This window comes from Pygocentrus nattereri, chromosome 12, assembly GCF_015220715.1.
Source record: "Pygocentrus nattereri isolate fPygNat1 chromosome 12, fPygNat1.pri, whole genome shotgun sequence".
In the NCBI taxonomy this organism is placed as follows: Eukaryota; Metazoa; Chordata; class Actinopteri; order Characiformes; family Serrasalmidae; genus Pygocentrus; species Pygocentrus nattereri.
This window is the reverse complement of record NC_051222.1, coordinates 37,694,166-37,708,766: the sequence shown is the minus strand read 5'-3', so window position 1 is coordinate 37,708,766 and position 14,601 is coordinate 37,694,166. Positions and strand designations below refer to the sequence as shown.

Genomic DNA, 14,601 nt, shown 5'->3' with positions numbered 1-14,601 from the left:
GAAGGACAAGCTCAAAACTAATTCCACTGTAGTGCTGTCCAGTACCTGCACGCTGGAGCCCCGCCTTCACTACTACGATTTCATTTGTTTTAATTAAAAACTCCAGCAGCACTGCTGTGTCTGATCCACTCATACCAGCACAACACACACTAACACACCACCACCACGTCAGTGTTACTGCAGTGCTGAGAATGAACCACCACCCAAATAGTACCTGCTCTGTGAGGGTCCATGGGGGTCCTGACCACTGAAGAACAGGGAAACAGAGTATCAGAGAAACAGATGGACTACAGTCTGTAACTGTAGAACTACAGAGTGGAACTATACGGTCAGTGGAGCTGATAAAGTGGACAGTGAGCGTAGAAACGAGGACGTGTACCTCTATTCAGATTGAACAGCAGGTTTATTTTGGGTTGGTTGTTCTTTAAGTTTCTCTCTGAGTTCATTCTGTGAGGAATCTTTATGTGAAGACGGGCTAGTCGCTTTGTTCTGTGTGTAGGCCAGTAGAACGGGAAGTACCGGTCAGCTGTCTGAAGCCTTGCTGATTTGTGCAGCGTGGCTTTTGTAGATACAGCATTTAATTAAGCAGAAGTGGCCGAGGCAGAACTGCGAGCACTATTGCCGACTAGTAGACTAGCTCTAACACTGAGGGGGAAGTCAAGAAGAACAGCAGCAGCAGTGAGCAAACAGGGACTGTGGTGGGGCAAACATCCTCATCAGACTTCAACTGTGCAGAGATGAGCTGCAGTGCAGTAAGGAGCTCCATGCGCTGGTGTACATGAGGGCATCAGTCATATTCTGACGTCATGTTCAAAGGAAATCTGTCATTCTGCTGCTGAACTTTGCCCAAATCGAGGAGCAGACCAGCACAGTGACACCTGGAGCAACGGGAGGCGACACAACCAGGTAGTGAGATTTAAACCCGCAACCTTCCGGCTGAAGCCTCAGCTCTCCTACCGCTAGGCTTGTTTATTATTCTTAATAAATTTGCAAAATATTCAAACTAACTTTTTTCACTTTGACATTTTGGGGTATTGTGTGTAGAATTTTGAGGGAAGAAATGAATTTAATCCGTTTTGGAATAAGGCTGTAACATAAAATGTGGGAAAAGTGAAGGACACTCTAGCAGAACATGCAGCGTCAGAGATGGTTGTAGGATCTCCAGGGCACAGCAGCACCCCATCCAGCATCAGTGAAGCTGAAGGTGAACGGTGGCCGTGAGGAGCACCACTGCTGCCACTGGTACTGCTAAGGTTCAGACGAGCCTCTGCAGCAGTCACAGGTCCCACTTCAGACTCTCTGCACCAGGGCATTGATGGAGACGATGCCACAGAGCTGGTGTTCAGCTGTCGCCATCAGCCTAAATGCCCCCCCCCCACCCCAGCATGGCCCAGGAGAAGAGGGCAGCTCCCAGGTCTGTCCAAAGACTCTGTGGTCCTCGGGGGCGAGGACTATTGTAAGGCAGGTGTAGTCTGACATATTCATCTCCACATTTAACCCATCCGGGAAGTGAAACACCACATACACACTAGTGAGCACACACACACTAGGGGGCAGTGAGCACACTTGCCCGGAGCGGTGGGCAGCCCAATCCACAGCGCCCGGGGAGCAGTTAGGGGTTAGGTGTCTTGCTCAAGGATACCTCAGTCATGTGCTTTCAGCTCTGGGGATCGAACCTGCAACCTTCCGGTCACGAGGCTGGTTCCCTAACCTCCAGTCCATGACTGCCCCATAAACCTGTTCATTAGAGAAATGAAGTGTAAATATGTGAATTGGACATATGACCACTTACTGAAGGGGCAGAAGGGCAAGAAAAGCTAAATATAATAACTACTGTAGTTTTTACATACAGTGTCTAATCACTGTACTGAATTCATCGTGGATATATACAGTAGACCTGCAGTGGACTGACCACACCAATATTATATGTGCTTTTAAATCATTACCCAAGTGTGACAGGTTTTTGTTGTGGGAATGTCTTATAGTCTGGTTACACTGGTGAGGTCAGTGAGGCTGGACTGTACCTATGTAGACCAGGGAGCAGTGAAAAGGGACATTAGGTTCATTCTCCTTACACAGTAAGACTATATATCACTATATACTATACACCAACATTCAGCCCTCCTTATCTCTTACTCTTGGTGTTTGGCCAGTGATGTTGGTGGGAGGAGCTGTGAAGCTGGTTAGTGGTGTTGGTGGGAGGAGCTGTGAAGCTGGTTAGTGGTGTTGGTGGGAGGAGCTGTGAAGCTGGTTAGTGGTGTTGGTGGGAGGAGCTATGAAGCCGAATACATATGACTCATTTTATAGAAACAGGAAACGACCAACACCAGCCAGAGACGCAACAGTGTTTGGTGTAACACTGAAAGAAGCCGTTTCCCTCTGAACGGTACAGGACTGACCTTGGAAAACGGTGGACTGGAGTTTATATGAACATCACTGAGACTGAAGTTTAGACCAGAATGAAGATTCTCCTCATCTTCACCCTCCACCTGATCTCAGGTCAGATTCACTGCTTCAGAATAAAGTAGAAACCACAGACGGTTAAACTACAGAACAGAGATATTTCCAGGTCATATTGACCAGAGTTAGATTCAGGATTTACATGATGGAGGAGGAGCTGTTCTTAATAAGATCAGAGAGATCAGTGAAATGCTGAATGTCATTGGCAGGTGCAGCAGCTGGTATTGATGTCATCGGCTTCCTGGGAGGAAGAGTCACAATCAACTGCAAACACAGTGACTACGAATGGAGCGAGACGTCTTTTTGCAAAATGAAAACACAAGCTGAGTGTGACTATATTATAGTTGCTGAGTATGAACAGCATAACACGTGGATTCAGAAAGACAGATTTGAGCTCTTTGATGACTCTTATAAAACCATTATAGTTTCCATCAGACAGCTGAGCTCAGAGGATGCTGGAACATATCAGTGTGGACAGGCTGGGAGCTGGAGTCATCAGATTAACCTCCGAGTGATCAGAGGTGAGAACCTTCAGACTCTGTTTGTTTAAATGTGTCTACCATTTAAAATTAACACATTAAATAAAAATTAAAGGTACATTTTTCATGATTCCAGACTGAGCAGAGTCAGTAAATTCCAATAGACATACTGAGCCACAGCCATTTTTTGAAGCAAATTTACAGTGAAATCCAGTTATTTTGCCAATCCTTCACATATTGTGCATAATTCCTTCCTGCAGTCAAGATTTGACAAAACAAATCAGTAAATATATTAATATATTAATTCAGTTTGTGTGATGAACAGATCCGTGTTATTTGGGGTCAAATACTGTGGCTGGTTATGTGGGAGAGACGGTCACCATCAGCTGTTCATATCCAGAGGAGTTTGAGAGTCACAACAAGTACTTCTACAAACTTGATGCTCATCATATTCCTACAATGATGGACACCACAGAGACTCAGAGAGGCAGATTCTCCATCTCTGATGACAGAAGATCTAAAGTTGTCAGTGTGAGGATCAGTGATGTGAGAGAAGCTGATGGAGGAGTTTATTACTGTGGATTGTGGAGAGAAGGAGAGTCAGTCAGTTATCAGTCCTTCTACACAGAGATTCAGCTGCAGGTCACTGGTGAGATTCATTATTTTATTACTACTGTTCTCAACAGCTGTACTGACCACAGCTTTACCATGCAGAAATGGGCCATCAGACCTATAGCCAGTTCAAGCTTTCGCTCAGGCCGAGGCTGAGAGACTCTCTGGCTACTTCCTCATTCCTTGTATCCGAGCCACTGACTCAGCTCACACCGTTGTACCAGATACATTCCCACAGGACTGAATAGCCCCGCCTTCAGAATTAGAGATCTTAGCAGAGCAACCTCTAGAATAAACACTGAAGAACACATGACTTGAAATAAACATCAACACATTTTCTGAAACTCCATAATCTGAAAATGATTAATAACATATTTCATTTTCATTGTCATTCACTTTTGTGATGAAGTAGATAATGTGATAGCTTTGCTCTGCCGTCGTCTCCTAACATCATGAGCAGATTTTCCTGGTATGAGATTTGCTCATAATGTCACTTGGTCATATTCTGACATCTGTTACTGGCCAAGCTGGGCGGGAAACGTGGCCATACAGAGTGGCTATACAGAGTGGCTCTCGGGAGGTGCTTCACTCGCTGTAGGAGAGACTTTAATATTCACTGTTTTAGCTGCTGTTTCTAGCTGAATGTGTGTAAATGTCGGTTTCTTTGTTCAGGTTTGGCTTGTGGGTAGTTTGTGTGGGTCTAGTGTCTAATCGTATGGCTAAAAGTGACCTGTCTGCTATCCCAGACGCTTAGTCAGCACTGGGAAGCGGTTCTCCTTTGCTGTTATTCAATAAAAGAGCATTTACCTTTATTGCGTCCCCGTCTTCACCAGTGCCACAGTATCAATATTAATTTACTTTTTATTTTATTTTAAAACATGCTCTGCATGACGTGAGCAATGTGAAGCATTTTGCTTTTCATTTTGGGGCTTATGTCAAGAGGTCAAAGCTGATTTTTCTGCATTCCGCATATTATGCAGCAAAATACAGTGAGTTTAGTCATCAGAACAAATGAAAATGAAACAGAAAACCTAACAAACCATTTGAACATGTGAATCATTCCTGAACGTTATCAAATGAAATACTTACAGTGAATGAAAAGAATGGAATGTGTATACAGAATTCCCAGGTGGTCTGTCAGGCTTGAAATGGTCTAAACGATATTTCTGAGGTTTGGGTTAAACTATTCTGTGAGATGTAGAGATGTTGCCTTTCTGGACATCTCTGATTATCACAGGGCAGAGGGGAACCATCAGGAATACGACGGGTTAAATTAAAGAAGTCTCTTTGTCTCCTTTTATCAGAATTGTGCCGTATCTGCTGTTGCTGGAAAGAATGCTGGTGATTGGTGGTCCAGCTATAAATTTACAGAAGGCCAAGCGTTATTAATTCAATGAGAGACCAGTTTTAAATGACAGTACAATTGATCAATCATATCTTTCCTCTGAAGAGGTGGGCTTTGTTATCGCTAACTTTATGCCAAGTTCTGCCCAATGTGGAGACATGCTGGCTTTGTAGATGAAGCTGGCAAAAAAGCTAGCTAGCTTGTTGGATGATGGTGGAACTTTAATGCCAGTGAGGAAGATGTCACTGTGAATTTATTGTCTTTGCCAACTTTAAGCGAAAAGTTGGAGTTAATCGGGAAAGGACGACTTACACTATAGCTTAATTTGGTACAAAGGAGGCTTTTGAGAGCCATTAGAACTCCAGCAATTACACCACGATACCCCTGAACGACAGGGTGCGAGTGCTTGCTGTGTGGTGCGGCGAGTGGGTCTTGGGCCAGAGAGGGATTGTGTGATTTAGGAAGTTTTTCCAAGTCGGCCCATTGTCATCAGAATGGTTGGGAAGCAATTGTTGATTAATTTAAAAGCAAGGAATCAGTTGTGTGAGCCTTCCATCAACCACTCCAACCAAAAGGACAGGGGGATGGACTTTGTTATGACTCCGCCGTGCCAGCTGATTTTATTCTGCCCGTTACAGACACTGTTTGTGTAATGTGGAGGGTCATTTGAGAAAGCAGTCATCTCTGACTCTCTGACTCTCATGGCTGTTTTGCTGTGAGCGCCGTTGTGATGTGAAGGCTTGTATGAAACGCTGCTGGTTCTGCGTGGTAGGAAGCCGTGACTGTCTTGCATTTTCAGAACAGAACTTGTACAAGGATTTGATTATTTGTAAGGAGGATTTTCATTTTGCCCAAGAAATTAGCAGTTTTGTTTAGTTGATAACCCTCTTTGGGCTATTTGTTCATTGGGTTTCTAGAGCTGAACTATCATGTTCATTTTACTTTCTTCACTTCTGCAGTACTTTAGGAGCGGAGGGGGGTCAGAGGGCCATGGTTTAACTGTCACAGTTCACTACTGTCACAGTCAAAATAAAAGTCATATGAAAAACAATATAAAGTATTTGATTAACTTCACACATGTTGCTGCCGCCATACTGTTGACATGTTCTGGGAGCCACTGTTTGTACACTGTTAGTCCATAAAGCACCCCGACAGGCAAATTCCATCCATGGTGTGCTGTGTGGTTCATGGTTGTTGTAAAAACAGCAACAAAAAATCCTGAATGGTGTGAACTTTTATAGCATCCTGGCTCTCTGGCATCGTGAGTCTGAAGAGCTGAGCCAGCTGAGGAGAAATCTTTGGAAAGCCAGAATAAACAGGAAAAACTTTCAGCAATCTCTCTATAACATTCCCTCAGTCTGTCGCAGGGAGATGGTTAGAATGAATTCCATCATGATTGGTGTAGATGTTATTACAACATCTCTGACAGCATCATAAAGTAATTATAATGACGTGTGACATAACGTGTCTGTAGGCCGCTGCACCAACAGGGATTTTAAGATGTCACAGTCTATAATTCATATATGTATCTGTCACAAAATATATACTACTAGATAAATAAATAATATATACTACTGAATAATAAATATATACTACTGAATGCAATGATATGCAAATCACCAAATAAAATTGGGGTACTGTGCTATATCGGTTCTTCTTTTAACAACACTCAGGGAACCGAGGAGACCACAGTAGTTTTCAAAGTGAAATGTTTTCCCATTGTTGCTAGGTGTAGGATTTTAAGTAGCAAATGATTTCAGTGGTGACAGGTTTGGATTGCAGGCAGAGCAGTTTAGTACCCAGACTCTTTTACTACGGGGCCATGCTGTTGCGCAAAAGTGGTTTGACATTCTCTTGTTGAAAAAGACGTCGTCTGAATGGCAGGACATGTGGCTCCAAAACAGATGTACATGTCACCCATGCCATGTGCACTAATGCACCCTCATACCATCACGGGTGCTAGCTTTTGAACTTTGCATGGGTAACGAGCTGGATGGTTCCTCTCTTCTTTAACCTGGAGGACACAGCGTCCAAACAGAATTTCAACAGTCCATATTAAATTACCTCAGACCCAGAGAAGGCGGCAGTATTTCTGAATCCTGTATATGTGTGGTTTCTTCTTTGCATGGTAGAGTGTTAACTTGCATTTGTGGCTGCAGCGATGAATTATGTTCACAATGGGTTTCTGAAGTGTTCTTGTGCCCAACAAAACATTTATGTAGTTTTTCTACTATTTCAAACACTGGGTTTCAATGATTTGAGTATCATTGCATTCTGATTTTATTTCCATTTTGCAGAGCATCTGGAAATGGGATTATACACTGAGCAAAGCTTAGCATGTGAAAAAAATCTATTCATGGCATTCAACATGATAGCGCCTGTCATAACAATTACTGGTAATGACTGTGATATTACTTGACATAATCTGTCATGAAAAACCCTGACAGCATGAAGCACATGGCATGGCTATGTCAGTGTTATGTGGAGGGTTTTAAGTTCAATGTTCACCAAGTTTATCCACAAAAGGTGTGGATGCAGACCTCCATTCCAAAAAGAAAGAGCACACCTTATTCCGCTGTTTAATCAATTGGCCTCATTCTTCAATCAACTGACCAGGGATGTAATCGGACCTGATAAAAGATAGTAAAACATTTATTTAAATGGAAATGGTGGAGCGATGAACGCTGTGTTGTGTTACTCAAGTGTTACAACTAGGCCAGCTGAGAAGGCCATGCTTGGCGTCCTTCTAGTGTAAAATAAACTTAACGATAAAACACTCTGTACAAACATTCAGTCGTCTAATGTCCTCAGTTGTTGCATACACCAAGCTGCAGCAGCCACATATATAGAGGACTATTAGAATCCGTTGTGTGCTGCCTTTTTAATGCCATGCCCGAATGTCTTCACAAATATATGAAAACACTAAAATTCTGACATTCTTTGCTGCTTAAGCTTATAGTGGACATTAACATGGATTATGCTGTTTTTTCTCTTTGCATATTTGTCAACATACAAACACCACTGGACACTACGGACTGCACCACAGCAAAGTCAGGAAGCACAACACACACAAATCCATCTGGTGAGACTTTTCCATTAATTCATTTAATGTGAGCGTCTGTATATTTTATTCATATCCGTTGATGTTTAGCTCTTTGCATGGAAAAATACAGTAGAAAACATTGGTCGTTTTGGGGACTGATGTACAGAAGCATTTGCACAGACACTCGAATAGATGCACAGGGAAGCACCACACGAGTACTGGCATCAGCTATGGTGGTGATGGTGGTGGTGGGGGGGATGGGGGTTTTGGTTCCAAATTCGGCTCCAAATGGTATGAAAATGCTATGCAAAACTGCCCAGAACAGCCTGAAATGGTGCTATAGTGAAACAGTATATATTTTAAATAGGTAGGGAAGCCTTAACCTATGAGAAGTAGCCTGATATTCCCAGATAGGATATCATGGCAGAGGCTACGAAGAGCCTGAAGAAGACATTGTCAGAGGAAGCGAGGAAGAGAAAGAGAGAGAGAGAGAGAGAGAGAGAGACCAAGCAAAAGCCCGGATAACAGTACATCTCAGACTGGCTTTTACTCATTGGTGAGAGATAAAGGAATGCAGGACTTTCTCAGGCAGAATGTTTCAGGCTAGTAAAAGAAATAGAAATAAATTCATCTCACACCACAAAAGTTTGGTAGGTCTTTGCCAATCTCGCGCCAATAAAGCCTTGAAAGTTTGTGACCTCTGGTAATAAAATCCTGTACTGTGACTCTACCTTGTTAGCTGACATGGTGCTTTCTCTTCTAATGTTCTCTTTGCCGGTGTTGTGTACAAAAACATGCACCTAGCCATGCCGTCTGCCTTTACAGACATTTGTGAAAGAAAAGGTCTAAAGAGCTCACTGAATTTAAGCATGGTGCTGTAATAGGAGGCCACCGACCACCAACAAGTCAGGTCATGATATGTCTTCCCTCCTAGATATTCCACAATCAACTGTGAGTGGTAGTATTGAAAAGTGGAAGTATTTAGGAACCACAGGAGTTCAGCCATGAAGTGTCAGACTACATAAAGTAACAGAGCATGTCGCTGAGTGCTGAGGAACATAGAGCATGAAGTCGCCAAGGCTTTATTTCAAACTTCCTCCAGCATTAAAATTAGCACAAAAACTGTGCCGGAAGCTTCATGGCATGAGTTTCCATGGCCAAGCAGCTGAGCCCAAGCCCTACATCGCCAAGCTCAATGGCAAGCGGATACAGTGGTGTAAAGCGTCGCCACTGGACTCTGGAGCAGTGGAAACGAATTCTGTGAAGTAACAAATCAGCTTCTTCGTCTGGCAATCTGATGGACGAGTCCAGGTTTGGTGAATGGCAGGAGAACGTAACTTGCCTGACTGCACTGTTCCAGCCATAAAGTTTGGTGGAGGAGGGATAATTATATGGGGTTGTTTTTCAGGGGCTGGTCTGGAATCCTTAGTTCCAGTGAAGGGAATCTTAATGCTTCAGCAGAGCCAAGACATTTTAGACAACTGTGTGCTTTTAAAGTTTGTGGGAACAGTTTAGGGAAGAACCTTTCCTGCTCCAGCAAGACTGAGCCCCAGTGCACAAAGCAAGGTCCATAAAGGCAGCGCTGGGTGAGTTTGGTGTGGAAGAGCTATTTATACTTAACCCATGAGTGTCTGTTAATTAGATTAGGACATCAGTTTAAATAAATCTCTTTTTGTCATAAGCACTGAACCTCTGTATTATCTCTCACACCTGGAAGCAAACAGCTCCAGTGCTTCTGTTACTGACTAAAGGGTCTGGGAAGAGTTAGTGATAGTTACACAGATTCAGTTCAGTTCAGGTTCAGTAAATCTAATCAGTCAGTCAGTCAGACTTGAACGAGGTTACAACGTGAAAATTACAATTATTCCTTATCCAAGTGAAACCCAAACCTGGTCCAGTTGGATCCCCAGCCCTGCACACTTTCGCTTTCCTGTCAAAACACTGACATTAATAATTCGTTACAGTTCTAATATTAACTGAGTGCTAGTTTTGGTCTCCATCAGTAATTTTGATTAGGATTTGTATTTGTCATTGTTGTGTCTATGGAAATATGTGTTGCGCTCAAGTCCAGCATTTTCCATCTTTCCATTGTGTCTCTCCAGGTTCTTCTAACACCATCACTGTGTGTGCCTGTGTGGCTCTGCTGCTGCTGCTGATCGGAGGATTAGCACTGATATTTCTCAGATGCATCCAGGCAAAAGGTTCAGTTCATTTGCACACACATTCTGGGTTAACTGCATCGATTCACCTTGATATGAATGAAGTTCATGTATATTTTAAAAGACCTATCAATGTTAAAAAAAACCCGATAACATAAACCCCATTACATGACATAAAAACTACATCTAATCTATCCTGATAGTCTGACCTTCATCATTCATGTAAAACAAATGTCATTAGTAAATAATAAGACTATAAGTCATATTTTGAAACTAATTTGACACACCGGCGGCATCAACCGGAATCAGGCTTCAACTTTTCAGCTTTAGGGCCGAAATGTCTCTTTACACGGTGCTCCAGGTCAAATGCGGCCTCATTATAAAGACAGCTAAGGCTAGCTGTTCTCAATATTCTGATACATAATATGTGGGTGTCCCACATATTGTATGGGTACCCTTAAGGATGGGTACCCTTGGTTCTTCTCTTGGTTCCTCTTAGGGGCTCTTCCCTCTTAGGGAAATCTTCCTTGCCACTGTCACCACTGGGGGCTTGGACCCATATTTTTCTGTGCAGCTGCTTTGTGGCGACACCTGTTGTAAAAAGCACTATGTAAATTAGCTTTGACATGATTTTGTCTTTCCATAGGCTCTTCATCAAACAGCAGCGAGGAAGGAATCAATTCAGAAGTGAGTACCTGAATGTGTGTGCTGTAGTGTCTCTGGGCTAAAGAATGAATTAAGCTCTATTTCACCTCCTCTTGCCAGATTCATGTTGCGCACTCCAGTTTTGAATTCTGTTGTTTTATATTACTTTAAATCAGGACTGTCCACAGTGTGGGTCATGGGCCTAACTTAGCCAGTGAAGACGTCTGATTGGGCCCTTTACCTGTCTTCTTTATTTGTTCTGTTTTGTCTTTTTTGCCCTGGACTCACCACAAATATTGCAGTTTGGACCTCCAAAGATAAAAACTTTGGGCACCCCTGATCTAATTCCAGTGCTATATTACATCTGATCGATAATTTGTCTTGCATCATTGAATATTTGAGTAGAAAACAGTGTTACAAACTCTTCCTTTCCATTCCAAATCAGACCAGTGTATGTATTTCCTTAACAGATGTCTCCTGCTGCGTGTGTCTATGAAGAGATTCAAGACTTCAGACCACAATCAGACTCTGAAGATACACCACTTTACGCTATTATTCAACCACCTATACATCCCTCTGATCCTCTAAACTCTGTATACACCACTGCCCAACTACCCAAAATGCCCTCCCATCCCCCTGAGACTGTATATGTAAATGCACAGTTACCCACAATCCCCTCTGATCATCCCAATGAAGTGTATGCTACCGTCCAACTACCCACAATCCCCTCTGATCCTCCCAACGAAGTGTATGCTACTGCCCAACTACCCACAACGTCCTCTCATCCCCCTAAGACTTATATGTAACTGCCCAACTACCCCCAATGCCCTCTGATTGTTTGGATACAGTACATGCTACTTGAAATACTTCAGGTAGTCTTACTAGCTCTCCAGTTACCCCCTCTGATCTACCCAATACAGTTCATGCTACTACACAGGTACCCAGAATCTCTTCTGATCCTACCGACGATCTCAGTGAGGTCAATATACAGCCTCTCAATGTGTGAATGTTGCTCCATTGATTAATATGCTAGGGGTAGAGGCATCACCAAGTGCAGTATATAGAGCTTTGTCTTTGCTTGCTCCATGTAACTTTAGCAATGTTACCTTGAATTCTATCACATGCTTACTTGCTAAGAAAATTTCAGAGCTTGCCAGGTATCTGGCCGTTTGCGTGGTCATCGGCTTAAGACTGTGATAGGATCAAAACAAACTGTGTTTTTTGTGCCAGTATAAAATGTTGATTTCACAGATGGATGTGTCAAAACTATGTTACTAACGTTTTAAATATTATTTTACGGTTATTTTACACTCAGTTGCTTATTTTAGATTGTACTGTAGATCTGAGGAGCAATTTAAGTCATGGTACACTTGATGCTTTCAATATTGAGACGTTGATGAGACCAAATAATCTCCTTTTTTCTCTTGATTTAGTGTTTATAGGTGCATATTAAACTTTAAACTTGAGGCTTTCCTGTGAAGTTTCAGTCCTTGTCTGAATTTTTTATGCCACTAAAACGTGATCTGCTTCAAATAAATATATACAAAAAATACCACACTGTTTGTTCTTATGCATTGTCTGAAAGATCAGTGACAGGAGTCATAACCACAGCTGAGTCAATCACAGTGAATGCTCTTATTGTTTATACAAGAAGAGTTAGGTTTGATCACTAACAAACAGTGGTGAGGTACATGAGGGTGAGGTGTTCAGGGCTCCGGGTGTATCTTCAGGCAAAAAAACATCTGACATTTCTGTCTTAATATACAGTCTGTCTCATAACTCACTGCTTTCATTTGGCAGATATGCTCCTTCAGAATTACTGAATAGATAAACTATTTTGACAAAAGTTTTTGGGAGTAAAGTGCTGCTACTGATATCTGGAGCAGTGGAAATTTTAGCAGTGGAATATTTTGTGGAGTGAGGAATCACACTGCTATATCTGTCAGTCTAATAGTCGAGTCTGGGTTTGGTGAACGCCAGGAGAACGTTACCCACCTCACTACACTGTGCCAGCTGTAAAGTTTGGTGGAGGGGGGATGATGATATAGGGTTGTTTTTCAGGGGTTGGTCTAGAACCCTTCCAGTTCCAGTGAAGGGAAATCTTAATGCTTCAGCACCAAGACATTTTGGACAATTCTATGCTCCCAACTTTGTGAGAACAGTTTGGGGAAGAACCTTTCCTGTTCCAGCATGACTGAGTCCCAGTGAGCAAAGCAGCTCCATAAATGCCTGACTGGGTGTTTGGTGTGGAAGAACTTGACTGGCCCTCACAGAGTCCTGACCTCAACCCCATCCAACACCTTTGGGATAAGCAAGAACAGAGATTGTGAGCCAGGCCTTCTCATCCAACAGCTGTCTGACCTCACAAATGCTCTTCAGGATGAATGGACAAAAATTCCCCCAGACACTCTCCAACATCTTGCATGGAAGCTTCCCAGAAGAGTGGGACTCCATATTAATACCTATGGATTTAGAATGGGATGTCATGAAAATGTTATGTATAGTGTCCCAATACTTTTGTCCACATAGTGAATAAATTTCAATGAAACATGTTACAGAGGGCCTTGTTTACAGTACGGCATTGGGCAATGATACAATGAGGCACTTGTGATGTCAAAGTGACTGAGAAAGATTCACTTATCTCCATCTCAGTACTGAATAAGGTTGAATGCAAGTCTAATTTGATGTAGATACTGCTGCTGCCAACTCCTCAACAGAACTCTTGAAATGTCATGGTAGCATCATGCACAGGGTTAGATGAGCAGGGTCTATTTTTGCACAAGACTAGGGCATTTCCATTCAGTGCTCAAAAGAGGAGAGGTGGCTGCACAGTCTCTTACTAATCCAGATGGCTTGAAACAAGTCAAAATCTCTGCAGCTTGCAAAACACCTGAGCAGATGCTACTTGGAACAATAGTATGTTTAAAATCCCATAGCAAAATGAATCACATATGAGGACCAGCTTGCTGAATTCTGTCTGGTATGTGTAAAATATCAAGCGGGGTCATTACAATCTGTGTGGGGTGGATTCTCCGTAGTGGAAGGGTTCATCACCATATTGCTATCTGGCTTTGCTGCAGACATGCATCAAAATGTGACACTAGAAGTAAAAGCTCAACAGAGGCACTCATGTTATACGTTTGGTTGGTTTTTGTGTGCGTTTTTTCACCATTTAATGACCACAGAGGTTAGTGGGAGGAGATATGAGGTTATGAGGTTGACCTTCTCTGCCTCTAAAAGGAAACGATGAAATCAGACTAAACTACAGGCAGTGAAAGATATAACTTTGTCCATTACCTGATCTCAGGTCAGTGACTGTACTGACAAACAGTGTTATAGTGTCAGTTGCAAAGCCTAAACTTCAGTTCTCACTGTGGAGTTGACGTGAACTTTCTATTAATCAAATGAATCAAGGTGAAAACAATTAGACTCTCAAGCAACAGGGACTGTGGGATCTGTTGCTTGAGAGTCTACTGATTTACAGCAAATGCCAACAAAAGGGATAGTAGCAGTATGAGAAAGATAGAACCTAGTGTCCCGTCACATGTGGTCTGTGCTGAATTTGAATGGTGGTGGGAGGAGCTGTGAAGCAATGTGTCACATGGCAAAGAAAAAGGAAACAAACACAAAGTACAGGACCAGCGATCACAGAACTGTTTATGTCAACAGGCCTCATTTACTTTTACCTCTCTAAAAGACGGGATAGTGCAAATTGATGAATGTCTTGAATGACTGTCAGTAGATCAGCATTGTCCTAGAGGATGCAATGGGAACATGGTGCCTTCCCTGCCTCTTGAACTGCTTGTTAAGTGGGTGCAATGGGTGCAGGGTTCTCAGTTTATGCTGAGAAATGAGTAA

At 42.6% G+C, this 14,601-nt stretch overlaps 1 protein-coding gene across 1 annotated transcript; it reads left to right on the top strand.

Annotated features, from left to right (window-relative positions):
• The first annotated feature begins 2,305 nt into the window (after positions 1–2,305).
• On the top strand, positions 2,306–12,295 carry LOC108411416 (CMRF35-like molecule 8). The gene is made up of 7 exons (XM_037543184.1): positions 2,306–2,499; positions 2,670–2,981; positions 3,265–3,588; positions 7,943–7,978; positions 10,042–10,140; positions 10,745–10,785; positions 11,214–12,295. Exons 1-7 carry the CDS (start codon positions 2,460–2,462, stop codon positions 11,547–11,549), a joined length of 1,188 nt encoding a protein of 395 aa, XP_037399081.1. The 5' UTR covers positions 2,306–2,459; the 3' UTR covers positions 11,550–12,295.
• Positions 12,296–14,601: the final 2,306 nt, after the last annotated feature.

What these genes read in the sequence shown, in the direction of transcription:
- LOC108411416 (XM_037543184.1), top strand. Translation starts at nt 2,460, where the DNA reads ATGAAGATTCTCCTCATCTTCACCCTCCACCTGATCTCAG. An exon ending in CACCCTCCACCTGATCTCAG is followed by an intron (nt 2,500 to 2,669) that starts GTCAGATTCACT and finishes TGTCATTGGCAG; the next exon opens with GTGCAGCAGCTGGTATTGAT. An exon ending in GATTCAGCTGCAGGTCACTG is followed by an intron (nt 3,589 to 7,942) that starts GTGAGATTCATT and finishes ACTGCACCACAG; the next exon opens with CAAAGTCAGGAAGCACAACA.